Below are 17,210 nucleotides of genomic sequence, written 5' to 3' on the forward strand. Positions count from 1 at the left end.
TTTACTTTGTGGTTCATAAATATGAAGAAGATTAATTGCTTTATTGAAAATAAATTCATGGAAAAAATATATTATAATATTGTGTGAAGCAACTTCCTTTGATCTTATTCTTCTTGTGTGGTGGTATCAAAAGATTTAAGAAGATACTAGTTGGTGTTACAAGATAGATTTTTTTGCAAATTTTTCCTTGGTTTCTTGTTCTCTTGGGAGCTCTAATGGATTACCACAAAAAGGTAGAGAGAAAATACTAACAAACTACATTATAATCAAGCGAGGAAAAAAGTGAGATGGACTACATTGAGTGGACAACTACGAACTATGAGAGAGAGAGAGAGAGAGAGAGAGAGAGAGCCTGAATAAATCCATTGACAAATCTATGTTAAGACACACACAAAAGTTTTAAAGGTTTACACTACAAACATCAATTTTCAAAAATTATCATCCAATAGAGCAAGAGTTTCATGAAATTGGACAAATACATGAGTTTAACAATGCTAAGTTTGTATCCCTATATGAATGCACACGAACACTCACACAAATTTATATTTATATATGCGATTTTATTTTTTTAAGGGGAAGGGGGAGAGGGGGGGAATACAGACATTATGTATGTATGTTCACATACGTATTTTTGTATATATATAGAGTATTTACAAGTAAGAAATAGTTGCTACCATTTAGATCCATGCAAAATGGCACTTGTATACCCTTGAATTACACACACACACACACACACACACACATGCACACGCGCACATGCACGTTCATAGTTGCTACCACTTGGATCCATAAAAAAATGTAATTGAAAACCATTGAATGTTCAAAGACACTTGAATGCCATTTGATTCAACAATTGTGCCACTCTCAATTCTACATGGAGGTTTGCTCGTGTTCATCCATCTATACTCTCAATATTATCTAAAATTGAACCTTCTATTCCATAACCTCTTTAGTACCTTCATTAACTTCCTTTGAAGAGTACTATGGCCTTTCTCCCTCACACCTCCTTTTGGTATTGCATCCTTTACTTCTAGGCATAGTATTGTTCACATTCACATTTGTCACTTGCAAAGAGGATACAAAATGCATGGAACCAATGTCTTGATATAGTCCATATACAATTGAATGGGCCAAGGAAACTGATGGAAAAGAGAAGCATATGATTCAAAGCAAGAGAGTTCATCGATCTATTGTCTTTATCAATGTTCAAAGCAAGAGAGCCCAACAATCTATTACCACTATCAATATTTTCCAAAAGTTAACCTTCTACTTTAGGAGATACATCTTCCATAGCCTCTTTTTCTGCTTCATCTGAAGAGTGCATTGGTCTTTTTCCCCTACACTTCATCCTCTCGGTATCACATTGCTTTCTTCTAAGCATAGTGTTCCATTCACATTTACATTTGTCCCTTGTAGAAAGGATGCATTGTGCATGAAACCAATACCTTGATTATTGCATTGTACCTTTGACCACCTCTTTTAGTACCAACTCCCCTGCATTGTCTTCCTTGCTCATACACAATTGATTGGGCCTAAGAAAAGTGATGGAAGAAGCATGCATCTATGTATCCATTCAAAACCATATAATTCAAAGCAAGAGGGCCCATGTACTTCATAGCTTTCATCATTTGCTTCTTGTGGCACTCAACTACCCCATTTTGAGGAGTCTAGGGAGCTTAGCACACGAATGATTCCCCAAATTGGTAAAATAAGTCATGAAACCTGAAAGTCCACCTCAATCTACTTGAATCTTGTCAACCTTATGGCTTAAGTGTATCTCATACATAGCCAAGCACTTCAAAAGGCATGGATTTTCCAACATAAAAGATAGATGGACTTTCAAAGAAAGTTGTCAATGATATATAGCAAGTAATCCCCCACATATACCCCTATTGCATTGTAGCTTTGGCCATCACCTTTTAATACCAACTCTCTTGCAATGTCATCCTTGTCCATATACAATTGAATGGGCCTAAGGGAAATGATGTGATAAAGAAGCATATGATTCAAAGCAAGAGGGTCCATCAATCTATTGTCACTATCAATATTCAAAGCAAGAGAGCCCATCAATCTATTGTCACTGTCAATATTATCTAAAATTTAACCTTCTACTTTAGTAACTACATCTTTCATAACCTCTTTATCAACTCCACCTCGATCTATTTGAATCTTGCGAACCTTATGGCCTAGGTGTATCTCACATACATAGCCAAGAACTTCAAACGGCCTCAATTTTCCAACATTAAAGGTACATGGACTAGATGTTCCCACTTGCTTCTATGGACCAATTTAGAGCTATTATGCCTCAAATTTCGGCCATATGCATCTTAATAATTGCATTCATTGCATGTGCTCCGCTTTTCAATCTCAATTCCTTTGAGTTATGTGACAAACCAATTGTCCTCCATCTTCAAAATGTGATATCAACATGTCCAAATCCTCAATACCCTGAGTACCACATCTTGTCGAAGTCTCAAGCAATTCCTCAAGTAAAAATCAGTTAGTATGTGATGTACACCTTCGCTATTCATAGAGTTAAACTCGGTTAGTATACAATGTACGAGACTCCGGAATCCATTATGTCTATGGCTACATTAATTTGTTCACGCATCACGCATGTAACACGCCTTCAATATAAAGTTCCGCATACAAACATCCGATTCCTCTCTCTCCCCATCTCCCGGTGTGCGCGTGTGTATAGAAAGCGCCCATAAAGACCGTGTCTTTTTCCTCACGATCAAGGAAGCAGCGTGTGCAAACCTTTTTTTTTTAACACAGAATTTTACCTGAACCCTTCGTGTGCAAACCATTGACGCAAGACGGTCTGTCCACATACCCAGAAAGAATGACCCTGCGTCAGCGGCAGCAGCAGCAGAAACCAGCCAAAACACCTCCCAAATCACACAAAGGTTCACAACAGAATGGTTTGGACCTACCGGACAAAATGGGCTGAGCTTCAAGGCCTCTTCCAGTTCGAAGCTTGAAACTAAGAGCTTGACGGGGCAATACTCCATGCCCGTGCTGTGCCTCCTGCCATCTGCAAATGCGACTAGTTGCTTCTCCAGCAAGTTCTCAAATGCCTGCAAACAGAAACAAGTGTCAGTTCCTCTCACACATACAAATGAAGCTTCAGTCAGTAACTCCCACAAGAAGCTTTAAACAAACTCCCACTATAATTCCCACATTGTGAATTACGAAAACATCATGAGCTTTTGCTAGCAAATGAAGCTTCAGTCAGTAACTCCCACAAGAAGCTTTAGACAAACTCCCATTATATTATAATTCCCACATTGTGAATTGCAAAAAAATTATAAGCTTCTGCTAGGGAGGGACCACATACCTAGCTAGGTGTGGTTGGGGGACAGGGGGCTGCCGGTGCCGGAGCGGGCCTGGCCCTGGCCCCAACCACACCTAGCTAGCTATACAGTGCCTCCCAAGGAGAAGCTCATGATGTCAAAAACGAGGGAAAAACAAGGAAAAAGAGCCTTTTTTCCCACATGGGAAAATGTCAAAAACTTCTTGTGTCCACCCCTGCTGATAGCTTACCCTTCTGCACACTTGCTGAGGATAGAAATCGCATGTGCTGTGGGTATCATGAAGACTCTTGTATTCTGCACCAAAAGGATGAAACGTGATCATTAGGTAGAAGGATTGAGTGCACACCAACACTGGAGAAGCTATTGCTAAAGCTAGGGACCTTTGAGAACTGTAATGAAATTGTAGTTTTCCTTTTCTTTCCCTTCCAATCTCTTCATGGATACTAGAAGATAAAGCTCCAGTACCGAAGCATCTGCAGTCACAGGATAAAAACTTCAACCTCAAATGCACTATAGTTCTCATCAGCAGTCTCGGACCGGTAGAACAGTGCCATTTAACAACTGAAACAGCTGTTATTTTTTGCCACATTAATAAACCTCACATTAAATAATATATGAACAGTCGCAGCTCTCAGTATTTCCTGTAATGTCACATCAATTAACCTCACATTAATTAATGTGACATTTTCCCAACCTGTTAACACCAATTATACTTCGTTACAAGCTTGAGATAGTCCAAAAAGATAACAAGAAGCTTGAGTCATGTCATAATGGTCACAAAACATAACATGAGGTTTTCACTGACAAAAAGAATAACGCCAGTACAGCATTTGAGATGCAGGATAAGGTTCTCACTCAGTAAAAGCATAACTCCAATACCCAAAAAAAGATAACAAGAGAGTAGATATCACACCCTTCAATGACTCAAGCTTAGGATGACACCTTATAGCCATGCTTGCAGTCTTGAAGTTAGATAGGGAAAGAAACCCCAACCTCCATTCCAGTGTACAAACCGCCAAAAACCTGAAAGTGACATGAAGCCCAGATGTAACAAGAGGTTGTCTCAAGGAATGTTTCAAAAGAAAGCCAAGCACAGTAGTCAGTAGTCAAACCAGTGTGCCAATTTGAGGGTAAAAGAGACCACTAGATTGTCCATGGTGAGATAACCATCAACAATAAATAGCTTTTGACAAGACAGAAATCATACAAGAAGTTTATCACATGTCGAGGGCTAGCATCCACGCTCATAATCCCATCCAGAATATCTTTCATCTCTTTGCTGTTAAAAAGATCCTTTGAAAGGTAAAGGTGGAGACAGTAAGAAAATAGAAGATAGTCATAACCTTTTATTTCCAAAGAACACACGCACCACTATTTTGCTTCCAAAGAATGAACTGGTGTCAGGCAAGAGTCACGTGAAAACATAAACGAGACACAATGCTGATCGAACACGTTGAGGTACAGTCGTAACATTATATTCCAAAACAGAACAAGCTGTTGGTCAGGGGATAAAGGTTCAATGAAGGGAACCATACCCCTCGAATCATTTTGTTGAAGTACAACAACAGCTTCAAGCACACACCCGACACGAAGTACTTTTTAAGCTCAATGAATCACTAGACAAGGCAAGCTCTAAAAAGCACTTCACATAAGCACAGAATGCGGATACCAGAGTCACACAATTGAACTTCTCAGCATAGCTCGAATCAAGGGATTCTGAATCAGTTGGCAAAGAAAGCAACTGCGGCAAAAGCCTGTGCAACAAAGTTAAGTAGTTATGAAGTGGTTCCATTTAAACTCTAAGTTATGTACTAAGAAAACAGTTGGTTTGCTTTTGACTAAGTAAACATTGTTCAAGATCCTAAGCTGCATAGGGACACACTCTCAAGTCAACAAAGATGCATGTGGAAATTTTACCTTTGTAAATCCTCTGCTGTTGGAGGATTGAACAAAATCTTTCTATGTGAGAAGCGGGATCGAACTCGCTTTTCTAAAAGCTGATCTGCATCCTGGATGCAATTGTGGCCAAATTACAAAGAATAAGACAGACATTAGACAGATGAAAATCTCTAAAAGCGTCCTTCCTTCTCAATGGCCAGGCATCCATTCAATGCATTTTATTTTATACAGTAGGAATTGAACCTATCGAACCCCTTATTTTATAGGCTTATCATCTTCGCTTGTGTCCCACTTAGACTATCCTCTCATAAGACGGTCGCTTCATCACAATTTATAAGAGTTTTGGTAGCCACTAGTCATTCTAAGCATACCAGACGGCAGCTGATTCCAATAACCACAGCTTGTGAGTCCTTCAGCTGCATTATATTGAGTAGATTGTATAACAACTTCTGTTTTGACATCTGTGGCAATGAATAATCCACCGACAACATCATTTTTGCAAGTCACTCAGAATCATTTGACTGTACACATGAAGAGAAGATAACTAACCTGAGCAAAAAGATCGAACTCTTCCAGAATAAAAACCACAGTTCTATGAGAGAGCGCACATTCTCTGTTTCAGAAAGCATAGTTGTGTGGCACAAAGAGTTATTGCATGAAAAAGGTGAAGAATAAATCCAAAACAACAGGAAAAGAAATCACCTTAACATGCAAGACAGAAAATTTGAATTGTCATCAAAGGATGCCTGGTATCAAAACCCGTGATGACTTGATCATGTTAGACAGCGTTTGCAGGACAACAAATGCTCACTTCTGACCTAAATACGACCCGACACAAATAACTATGTATGATGTTAGACAGATCTTATAAAAGGACAAATGCAGCTATAATCTAGATTCCAATCCATGAGAAAACTCTCTGTTAACAACTATGCATGCCAGCACCCATTCTGTAATACTTCATATTACTGGTGGAAAACCACGAAGTCTACAAGCAGAGAGAAACAACAAATGTTTTCATCAGAGAATATGTTATAATATCCGAGATACACACTCGAATTTCTTATACACTTAAAATATATATGGTGAAGATTATGCTGGCGCAAAGAAAGAACAAATGAGAGAAAAGAAAGATGTAGAAAGAGAGAGAGAGAGAGAGAGAGAGAGAGAAATTGACAACACACTAGGGATTGGAAGATGGGCCAGTCCCCCCCCTTGTGGAGTGCTAACATTTGCACAACTTGGAAGTTGGCACCTTTTGATCCTTCTTGAGTCTCCTTCTCTCCTACACAATATGTGTAGGGCTCTCCTCTTGGCGCTTGATTTCAACAGAGCTTCTGCAGCACTTGCACCTTCTCTTCTCCTCTTGGAACTTGATCGCAAAGCAATGCTTCCTTCACCTCTCTCACACCCAAGGAGAGCCTCCTCTTTTATAGGCTTTCAAGAGCTTCTCTTCTTGGAGAGAGACTTGAGTTGATCTTCATGCAAGATGTGGCTGTTCCAAGATCTATTCTGTAGCACCAATTTCGAGATATCTCTCTGTGTGTTGCTCGGATGAAAAAACGTCCAACACGAAAGTTGTAGATCTCGTTGTTTCCAATAACCCACGCGGGTCATTTTTAGAGATCATCTTTCTATCGTGAGATATTTTAAAAATGGATTTACCATGTCTTTTTTTTTTTAACAGCTTCTCGAACTTGTACTCTTAACTTGTGGTCCATGCAACCACCTTAAGGAGAGTTCATTAAATTGCCTTGGGCCTCAACCTTAAGGTTGACTTCCACACAAAAGCTTGTGTCATTTTAGACCTTAGAAAGAGAAAATCACTTCTCTCCTCACTTCCAAAGGATCATGTCTCTTGTCTTTCTTAGTGAGAGAATTACCTCTCTCGTCTTTCTTAATGAAAGAAAAGACCTTAAACCTTGACTTGTAAGGGAGAGGATGACCCCAAATGAATGCAATACTCATTACATACAAGTAAACGTTCCCAAGCATCCCCAGATGCACACATAAATACATATACACAATGCTAATGCACTTCCTCTTCTTAGAACTTAATCCATCTTCATTTATGTGTAACTCCTTGGTTCTTGTGTATACTATTACACTTGGGAGACACTTCTTTCCCCCTTCATAACTTATACTGCCTACACCAGATATCCCCGTCACAGTACTCTGATCACCCCATAAAGTGATGCACTAGGAATACTGGTGTTTAAATGGTCTCATGGTCATGCTAGATCATCATCAACACTTAAAGAAAAGTGAGTCATTAATTTATTGGTATAAATTTATTAAATAGAGAATGCGTAATAAGCAATCAATTTAGTGACATCCCTTTGGCTTCTAAACGGTTGACCTCAACTGTAGAGGGGATACATAGTCCTTAAGAAGATCTGGAAAGTCTTGTAGTTCTTTCTCAGTCTCATAAACTCAGCGTCCAATGGGGGATAATTCTTAAACTTAACCAGATACTTCCGTAATACCTTACCTGACCTTAGAGTATTGTCCTGATGGTGTAAAATTCTTTCAAGCACAAGAAACTCTTCTGTTTCTTCAATGTCAGATAAATCTTCCTTGATTGGCTCCATTGGAAGTTCTCCAATATAGAGACATAGCAAACTTATATGGAAAGCATTATAAATGTTCCAATGACTTGGTAGATCCAAACAAAAAGTCACATCGTTTATCTTATCTGTGCTCTTGAAAGGGCCATAATAGCAATTAGAAAGCTTAACCACTTTACCCTTTCGACCTTTCTACTTCTTCAAGCGAGCCTTCTCAAACTTAAGAAGAATATACTGTCCCAACTTGAGATCTAAGTTACGGCGATGCTTATCAACTTCGCGTTTATGCTTCTCTTGTGTCCTTTGGATAGCAACTTTTACTTGAGTGAAAGTTGTATCAATGTCTCTAACAAACTCATCTGTTGCAAAGATATTATCCTTCATAAGAAGAATGGGTGGTAAATGAGGCTTACCATAGATGATCTCAAAGGGTGCCTTACCAGTACTAACGTGCACTATATTACTGCATGCAAACTCTACTAAAGGCAAATACTTTTCGCATTCTCTTTGATTATCAAATACATAGGATTTCAAAAGGTCCAGAACAGTAGAATTAGCACTTTCACTCTACATATCCGTTTGAGAATGATAAGAGGATGAAAATTTTAACTTTGTCCCGAGGTTCTCGAAGAGAGCTTGCCAAAAGAGGTTGGTCATGCGGGGATCTCAATCACTTATAATGGACTTAAGCATGCCATGATGCTTGAAAATATGAGCAATGAATAGCTTAGCCATATGATTGGCTTTGATTGTCTTTCGCACAGGTATAAAGTGAACTTGCTTACTGAATCTATCAATGATAGTCCAAATTGTATCGTTGCCTGCTTATGTGTGAGAAAGCTCCATGATAAAGTCCATGGCTATACTTTCCCAAGGCTCATTGGGAATAGATAATGGCTTCAATAGACCAGGTGGTTTATGCCTATCATACTTTACTTTTTGGCATATCTTGCACTCGTGGACATATCTTTCGATGTCAGCTCTAAGAGTGGGCCAAAAGAAATATATTTCCAATGCTTGAGTAGTGGGTAAAATACCCCTATGTCCAGCACATGGGGATGCATGTGCTTCATCCATTACCTTGTGTCGCAATGGTAATGCTACACAAATTTCTTGATGATGATACAAATAACCATCTCGAATTGAGTAAGGTGTAATCGACTGACCTGAGTTAAGTTGATCCCATATGGTTGAGAAGCCGGAATCAGTTGCATACATTTTGGGTAAATCCATGAACTTGTTATGGTAAACAGTTGTGATTGCATTCACTCAAGCTCGTTGTGATAGAGCACCTACTACCACATTCTTAATTCCAGATGTATGAAGGATTTGAAAATGAAGCATAGATAAGAAATTTGCCCAGTGTATCTGTTTCTCTTAGAGCTTTTTCTAAGTGAGGACGTATCTTAGACTTTGGTGATCTGTTTTAATAACAAAATCTGCACCAAGTAAATAGTGTTTCCATACTTGAAGAGCATGTACCACTGCCATACATAGTTACGCGAAATGGCCTGTAACGGCCCCTAATCAGGTCCGAAACCCCGAAACATTTGATAATCCTAGCAAAACGCATTTTGACAAATGAAACGTTTTAGCCTTCCCGTTTCAGTGCCACGTGGCGTTTCAAGCAAGGTCCGAAACGTTTCGTGAGACGTTTTGGGACAATACGGTCAACTTTTGGCGATACGTTTTTTCTTCCTTAAATTTGACGGCTGGATCGTTTTACATAGTGTTCTTTGTCACTAACGAAACATTTCGTTCTGACCTTTAATGCTAATGTTTCAACTTTTTTTTTAATCGTTTCGTATTATTCTTCCCTTATGAAGACGATTGCGCCACGCATACTCCACGCCTGCCATGAAGTCGACCAATGTAACCGACTCTGGAGAAACAGATTCGAATCTCCCTCTTTCAAGTCGATGCCAAACAGGGAAAAACGACCCTCTCTCTTCCTATTTCTCTCTCTGACTTCGCACCTACCTCATCAGCAGTGAATTGAATGATGTCTCTGCACTGTGCTGTAACCAAATCTAGTAAATGACCCCAGCCCAATGGCCCACACAATGCAGAGGCTGCAACAGAGAATCCTCTCTCTCTCTCTCTCTCTCTCTCTCTCTCTCTCTCTCAGAGTAATACTTGACAGTGGACACTCAATCTCTGTTATAATGATTTTAATACACGTTAGAGATAACAGATAATATCTCTCTCTCTGATATATGAACCACCAAACACACACACTCTCTCTCTAGCCTTTTTCTTATGCCAGGTCTGATTACTCATGAATGTTGAGTCATTATGTATATGACAGGTCACAGAATCTCTCTCTCTCTCTCTCTCTCTCTCTCTCTCTCTCTCTCTCTCTCTCTCTCACAAGCCTCTCACAGACCTATACGTTGAACCTTATCTTGATTCCTATACCTATAAATATGCGCATTAAGCATCAAGTGAACTCATCTCACTCAAGAACCAAACCACAAGTCACTTCAATTCAACCTAAGCCTCAAACATTCACATCTCGCACACACATTCAGCTCAAGCTTCAGCACACTTCAGCAAGCCTCCAAGTTTAACACACTCTCTCCCTTTCTCCCTCCCTCCCTCTCTCTTTCCCAAAAGTGAAATCTCAACACAATCTCTTATCCTATAATCTCTCTCTCTCTCTCTCTCTCTCTCTCTCTCTCTGTGGGCAGAACTAAGGGAAGAACTGAATACATTTAAGAAAAAAGAAATGAACGTGCAAGAAGAATTACAAAAAGAGAAAGAGGCTTTGAAGGCATGTGAAAGGAAGGTTCACTCATGGGCAGAAGTGGCAAAGACAACACAAAAGCAGATAGAAGCCAGCCCATGGATTGAGGTAGTAAAAAAGAATAAGGGAACATCAATAAACAAAACTGAAGTAATGAATGCTACCTTGGAAGAAGAAGCTAGGAGACGGGCTAGGGTTTTACATGTACGGGTAGTAGGATGGGAGGAGAAGAGCAGCCCACAGGAAGATGCTAAGATACTTGCTGACAAAATTGGGACTTCTGACATACCTATCGTCAGTGCTTGGAGAGTGGGGAAAGAGGGCTCTAAGTCCAAGAGCTATTGGCCCCTGTAAGAACCCCCAGCCAAGGGCCACTCTAAGTAAGGCCCTCAAGGGTGAGAAGATTTATTTGGATGAGGACCTTACTCCAACACAAATAGCGCATCGCAGAGAACACATGCCTTAAGTATTGGAGGCTCGCAAAGAGGGAAAGTGGGTTGTCTATAGAGATGGACGAGTCATCATCACTGATAAAAGGACTTCATGACGGTACGAGGCCTATGAGACACTTCGGATGTCAATATGGAATTGTAATGGAGCCCTACGCTTGGATGCTGGTTACTTTGAAGATAGCTTCCGAAACATAGATATAGCAATGTACACAGAAACACACCAATGTAAAGGCAACCGACTACCAGACGTGCGGGGATACAGGTGAGAAAGTGCATTTCGTCCAGCAGCTAGAAAACCAGGAAGCACTAGGGGTTCTGGAGGTGTGGCCATACTATACCAGGAAGACCTCAAAGGGATAGTGCAAGTAATGAAAAGAGATGATGATGCACGATATTTATGGATTAGGATACATGCAGAAAGACCACGGGATATATTCATCACAATATGCTACTTCCCTCCTGCAAATTCTACCTATGCCACACGAGATGGATCACCCTTTGATGTACTTTATGAGGATATCATAAGATATGCTAGCATTGGGGACATATTATTAGTAGGAGATTTCAATGCACGCACTAGAGATAGACAGAGTGACTTTTATATGCATGATAATGCCATATTCAAAGGGATCGACATAGATGAAATAGGCCTACGCAGGAGAGCCCAGAATAAAGAAGTGAGTACCTATGGAACACACCTATTGACTTTGGGAAGTGCACATAGACTAGCCATCTTTAATGGTCTGCCACAATGGCCAGGATCTGACAATTTGACATGTTGGAATCACAAAGGAGGGGCAAGTACTGTGGACTACTTGATAGGCTCACCAGCATTGATACCAGACATCCAAAACTTTAAGATATCTAAGAGACCAATTGGCATAGCAGCAGATCATGCTATTTTGACACTCATGCTCTCTTGTGTACATATGAAACATGAAACACCATGCCTCCCTAAACATCCCAAGTACTACTTTACAAAAGACACCTCACACGTCTACAGTGGTTCTCTGCAGACCAGTTTACATACATTGGACTTGAGTAGATCGTTGAAAGAATGTACAAGGGATTTAGCAAAGGCCATACATGGATCAGCCATGTATGCATTCCCACACACCTTGCCCCGATGTAGACCCACACGATCTACTGCTCCCCAAAATAGCTGGTATGATTATGAGTGTAGGCACACAAGCTCGCCTACAGAGGGAAGTGGAGCTAGGCACTCAGACACATCGCCAAGCAAAGGCGTTCTTCAAACACCTTGTGCGGAAGAAGAAACGAGACTACTTAGCGAAAGCAGAAGCAGAGATATATCAGCTATTTTTGGGATGGGATAGCAAAAGCGCATGGAAGATGTTCCATGAAAGACAGCCCCCCATACAGATTACATCACCAGATGCATGGCTTGACTATGGGAGACAGCTGTATAACCTACCAGGACAGCCACCTATGCAGCCCCCACAAGCTTGTAGGCCAACACAATTGTCATTCTTCACATGGAAAATGGTTAGGGATGAAATTTGTAGATTACAAAATGGGAGGGCACAGGATGAAGATGGACTAGTAGCAGAACATTTCTCACATGCTTGTGACATATTAGCACCCATATTAGCACATATGTTCAATAGAGCAGTATGTGAACGTTTCCCTATGAGTTGGTCAAACAATACTATAATCCCGCTATTTAAAAATGGTGATCCCCTAATTCCTAGCAACTACAGGACTATTATGATCGGTCATACTTTGGCCAAGATATATGGATCTATATTGGAGCATGAACTCAGCGAATGGGCTGAAATGCAAGGCAAGAGAGCACAAGGACAGGCAGGTTTCAGACGAGGATATATCACACTGGACCATATTCTCACACTTCAGAGCCATTATTGAGGAGGGTCGCCCGAGACAAGAGGATTTATTGTTGTTTTGTAGACTTCCGCAAAGCTTTTGATACAGTGCCTCGTACACGCATCATGCAGAGATTGCAGGGCATTGGAGTACCAGAGGGTATACGATGGGGTGTCTATGCATTATATGAGGCAATGACAGGTCATGTACGAGCACCTGGGGGGCTATTAGAGAGGATTGACAGTACCATAGGAGTGAAACAAGGATGCCCAATTTCACCTACATTGTTTGGTCTATACATAGATGAAGTGTCTGAACTTTATGCAGATGATATTGTTCTCATTTCAGATTCATGTTCTCATTTCAGATTCACCGGAGGGATTGCAGTGCCATCTAGATGCTTTGCACTTCTTCTGTAGAGATAAAGACATCACATTGAACCTTGGAAAGACCAAAACCATGGTTTTCAATACCTCAGCAGCATGGGTGACTAGATCTATGTACCAGTTCACATTTGGGGGAGACATACTGGAGCATGTGAGGGAATATGTCTATTTGGGAGTCACCTTCTCTGGCCCACGTTTTTCGTTGAGAGGGGCATCAAAGGCACGTTTGGCACGTGGATATGCAGCACTAGGGGCACTCGAGAATCAATGTGCTCACATACAGTTCCAAGAGCCCCGCACCAAACTCTGGTTGTTTGACACCCTAGTCGCACCTACATTACTATATGGAGCAGAGGTATGGGGTTGCAGATTGTACCACAGGCGTCTTAGCCCACTCTCTGATCAGATTGGAATAGAGAGGAATTATTATGATGGTTGGGATAGCGTGGAAAGGCCATTGATCATGATGATAGCACGCATGATTAGGAGTAATCCCTCCACTCGACATCCCATTGTCAGAGCAAAGCTAGGGGCAACACCTATAGTTACGGAGGCACTCTTCAGAGCAGTGACCTTTTGGCACAGACTATGGAAACTTCCACGCCATAGATACTCTAGATTGGCACTAACCTCATCTAGACAACTGGCAGCTGGAGGCAAGAAGAAATGTTGGTTTTCACAGATGACTATTTGGATGAGCCTACATGGTTTGGATATTGACTGTCTTCCACCTTTGGATTATAGACTTGACTGCCCTACACTTTCTCTCAACCGATCAGAGTTGAACTAGGTGATCAGAGCTGATATCCTGAGGATTGAGACAGCAAGGACATGGATCCATCCACCACTCTCTCTAGGATCAAGGATGGGGTTCTATAGGAGTCATTTCTTATGTCTCTCTGATGATGGCTTCACTATTCGGCCAGCATATATGGACACTCATCTCTCCCATAGCGTACGGGTTGCTATCGGTCAGATTCGCACCTCCTCACATAGACTTCAGATGGAGACAAGCAGATGGACAAATACCCTAGCAAAGGATAGGACTTGCCAGCTCTGTGGTCGAGAGCCTGAGACGGAGAAGCACTACATATGCAGATGCACAGTATACTATGACATACGAGGATGGTACCACTGCCTCTTCCGTGATGGATTTGGACCCCTTAGTCGCGTCATGGAGTACGAGGACCAGAGATGCCTGGGTATTTTCCTCCTGGAGCTCGAGAGGCACCGAACTGCACTACTACGAGACAGGAGGCCAGTTTACCCAGAGGGACACACGCACAGAGCAGTGACAGACTTCTTCTACAGAGCCGACCCTACTAACACTACCAACCTAGCAAAGACAGAGCCACCCCGCCAGACACCTTACAAGCCACACCGTGATGTCACATTGAATAGAGCTACTTCCCTTCGTCGAGCACGACGACCCCGTCTACTAGGACCACATCCGAGAAGGTCACACCACAGTCGGATTAGAGTCATTATCACAAGACACCGTAGACTCACCACTAGGCATATCAGTGAAGCAGTTAGGGACTGCATCATAGCTGAGATCATGTGCAGATCTTGAGATCACCTACAGCCCATAGTCCCCACCACACTTTTGTACATGGTTCTATCAAATCTGGTTCTCCTTTCCTTTCCTTTTCTTTTCTATTGATGGAATAACACTACACATGGTTCAACCCTAGTATAGTCCCATCATATAGTTATTTTCAGTATTGTTTCATAGGCCACCCACTTATTTGTAATGTTATCTTTACCTTACTGATGTGATGACATTAGATATGGATGTACTCTGGATTTTGTCTCATAGGCCACATTGGCCTTATGTAGACGTTAATATATCTTTCTTTCTTTCTTTCTTTCTTTCTCTCCCCCCCCCCCCCCCCCCCCGTTACCTCATAATGAGGCCTCAAACCATGGAAGCCCAACTAAATGAAACCCCGAGAGAGAAAGAGATGACCCAAAGTGACTATTGGTGGCAACAAGTTAGCATCGTTGGGTCCTACAATAGCAAGGCGGGTGGAGCAAGACGCTTTGAGTGTCGCTTTTGTGGCATCAAAAGAGGAGGAGGAGCTGATCGAGTGATGGTGCATCTCCTTAATGTCTTAATGTGGCACGATCTCCTTTTTTTAAGGAGATAGTTTCTGGAATAGCCCAGTTTGGCCCTTCCTACCAACCTCCCTCTTATGATGCACTACATGAGAAACTTCTACAAGAGGAAGTGACCAGTGTAAAGGCTGCCATCACACCAATTAAACAACAGTGGGATACCTATGGGGTGAGTCTCATAGGTGATGGTTGGTCTGACATATGCAGCCATTCCTTGGAAGGTGTCCTTGCTGCATGTCGTGGCAAGCCTCTATATATAAAATCCACGGAGTGTGGTACTCCGCAAAAGACAACTGCTGTCTTATGTAAGATGTGGGCTGAGGCTGTTGAGTATGTTGGACCCAAGAATGTAATTCAATTTGTCTCTGATGGAGAGGCAACAAATAGGGCTGTAGGTGCCTTACTAGAGCAACAGTATCCCCATATCACATGGAGTCCATGTATGGCCCATTGTCTTAATAATTTATTGAAAGACATTGGAGCATTGGCATGGATCAAGAGTACAATTGTTACAGGCAAGGAAATCATTTCTTTTGTCACCCGCCATCATTTCTCTCTAGCCTTGTATAGGCAATTTGCCAAAAAGGAGCTACTAAAATATTCAGAGACCAGGTTTGCCTATAATTTCATTATGCTTCGTCGGCTATACAACATGAGGCCAGCTTTAAAACAAATGGTCGCTAGTCCATCTTGGGCATCATGGTCTACTTCAAAGTCAGTTTTGGGCCAGTTGTGCTACACAACGGTAACCCAAGATGAGTATTGGAAGGAAGCAAAGCAATTGCTTCTTCTATGCTTACCCATGGTAAATCTCTTGCAGCAAGTGGATGGTGATGTACCGTATATCGGTAAAGTATATGAAGCAATGGATCGTCTCATTGAAAACATCCGTGCTCTTAATCTTGCTCCACCCAAGAAACAAGAAATTGAGGAGCTTGCAGTCAGCAGATGGAACCAATACTACTCAGCACTTCATTGTGCTGCTTACAATTTGGATCTGGAGTTCCAACACAAGGGAAAGCAACTCCAGTCAGATCCTGAAGTAACTCAAGGCTAGAATACCACACTTCAAAAATTGGTGGCAAGTCCAGAGGAACGTCGAGAAATCAAATTTCAACTCGCTAACTACCGCAACAAAGAAGGCATGTTTGTCTCGCCTGATGCACAACGTGATAGGTAATTCACAAAATTGCTTAGTTTTTCAATTTATATAAAGTTTTAATACAGATTTTCTAACTATACATTATTTTGGACTGTTGTAGATTCCATGTAGGTGCAGTTACATGGTGGGAGAACTATGGAGCTGATTCTCCCGAGCTGCAAAACTTGGCTATCAAAATCTTAAGCCAAGTTTGTGCATCTTCTGCACTTGAAAGACTTTGGAGCACATTTAGTCATATACACACCAAGAAGAGAAACAGGCTAGGCACTTAGAAGGCTTATAATTTAGTCTTTGTTAATGCAAACTTGTGTTTGCTAACAAAGACGAAATCCGAGTATACTCATGATCTTTATATTGGATTTCATAAAGATGAAAACAATCCAGGTTCCATGCAAGAAGCTCAAGATGAAGAGGCGGATGATGCTGATGAAGAGAATCAAGATAATGAAATTAATGACGAAGAGGAAGAGATTCTAGATGAGATAGATGTTTGATGTATTTGTATTTTCTTTTTGCTTCTTCTTGACATGTCATTTGTATTTCACTTTTAGTTCTTGATGTTTAAACTCAGCCTTTATATCTTTGATCTTTTGTAAGTTTGGCCTTCCCTTCGTTATAAATTTAGAAAGATGTTTCCATTCTATATATTCCAAGTTTCAACCTTCAGCTTTAAGTTCTTCAATACTTCAGTATTGATAAATTAAGTTTTCTTGCAAGT

The 17,210-nt window shown here is 41.1% G+C and overlaps 1 protein-coding gene and 1 pseudogene across 4 annotated transcripts in view; one reads left to right on the forward strand and one right to left on the reverse strand.

The window, feature by feature from the left end:
- Window positions 1-2,213: 2,213 nt before the first annotated feature.
- The window catches only part of ORC4 (origin recognition complex subunit 4), a 50,176-nt gene continuing 35,179 nt past the window's right edge, over window positions 2,214-17,210 (reverse strand). For 3 of the 4 annotated variants that reach the window (XM_087682175.1, XM_087682174.1, XM_087682176.1), the window contains 11 exons: window positions 5,919-5,962; window positions 5,766-5,829; window positions 5,588-5,677; window positions 5,235-5,326; window positions 4,987-5,071; window positions 4,525-4,610; window positions 4,231-4,340; window positions 3,698-3,790; window positions 3,547-3,611; window positions 2,937-3,080; window positions 2,214-2,824 (listed from right to left, as the gene is read on the reverse strand). In XM_087682175.1, the coding sequence (XP_087538301.1) occupies window positions 2,783-2,824; window positions 2,937-3,080; window positions 3,547-3,611; window positions 3,698-3,790; window positions 4,231-4,340; window positions 4,525-4,610; window positions 4,987-5,071; window positions 5,235-5,326; window positions 5,588-5,677; window positions 5,766-5,829; window positions 5,919-5,962 (915 nt within the window). In that variant the 3' untranslated portion in view covers window positions 2,214-2,782. Of the gene's footprint in view, window positions 2,825-2,936; window positions 3,081-3,546; window positions 3,612-3,697; window positions 3,791-4,230; window positions 4,341-4,524; window positions 4,611-4,986; window positions 5,072-5,234; window positions 5,327-5,587; window positions 5,678-5,765; window positions 5,830-5,918; window positions 5,963-17,210 lie in introns of those variants that run through there. The other variant, XM_087682177.1, reaches the window with a different exon arrangement.
- LOC148034140 (uncharacterized) lies at window positions 15,326-16,986 on the forward strand (annotated as a pseudogene).

The sequence above is a fragment of the Lygodium microphyllum genome, chromosome 7, assembly GCF_053477565.2.
Source record: "Lygodium microphyllum isolate KBCC chromosome 7, Lygodium_microphyllum_v1.1.10, whole genome shotgun sequence".
Classification (NCBI taxonomy): Eukaryota; Viridiplantae; Streptophyta; class Polypodiopsida; order Schizaeales; family Lygodiaceae; genus Lygodium; species Lygodium microphyllum.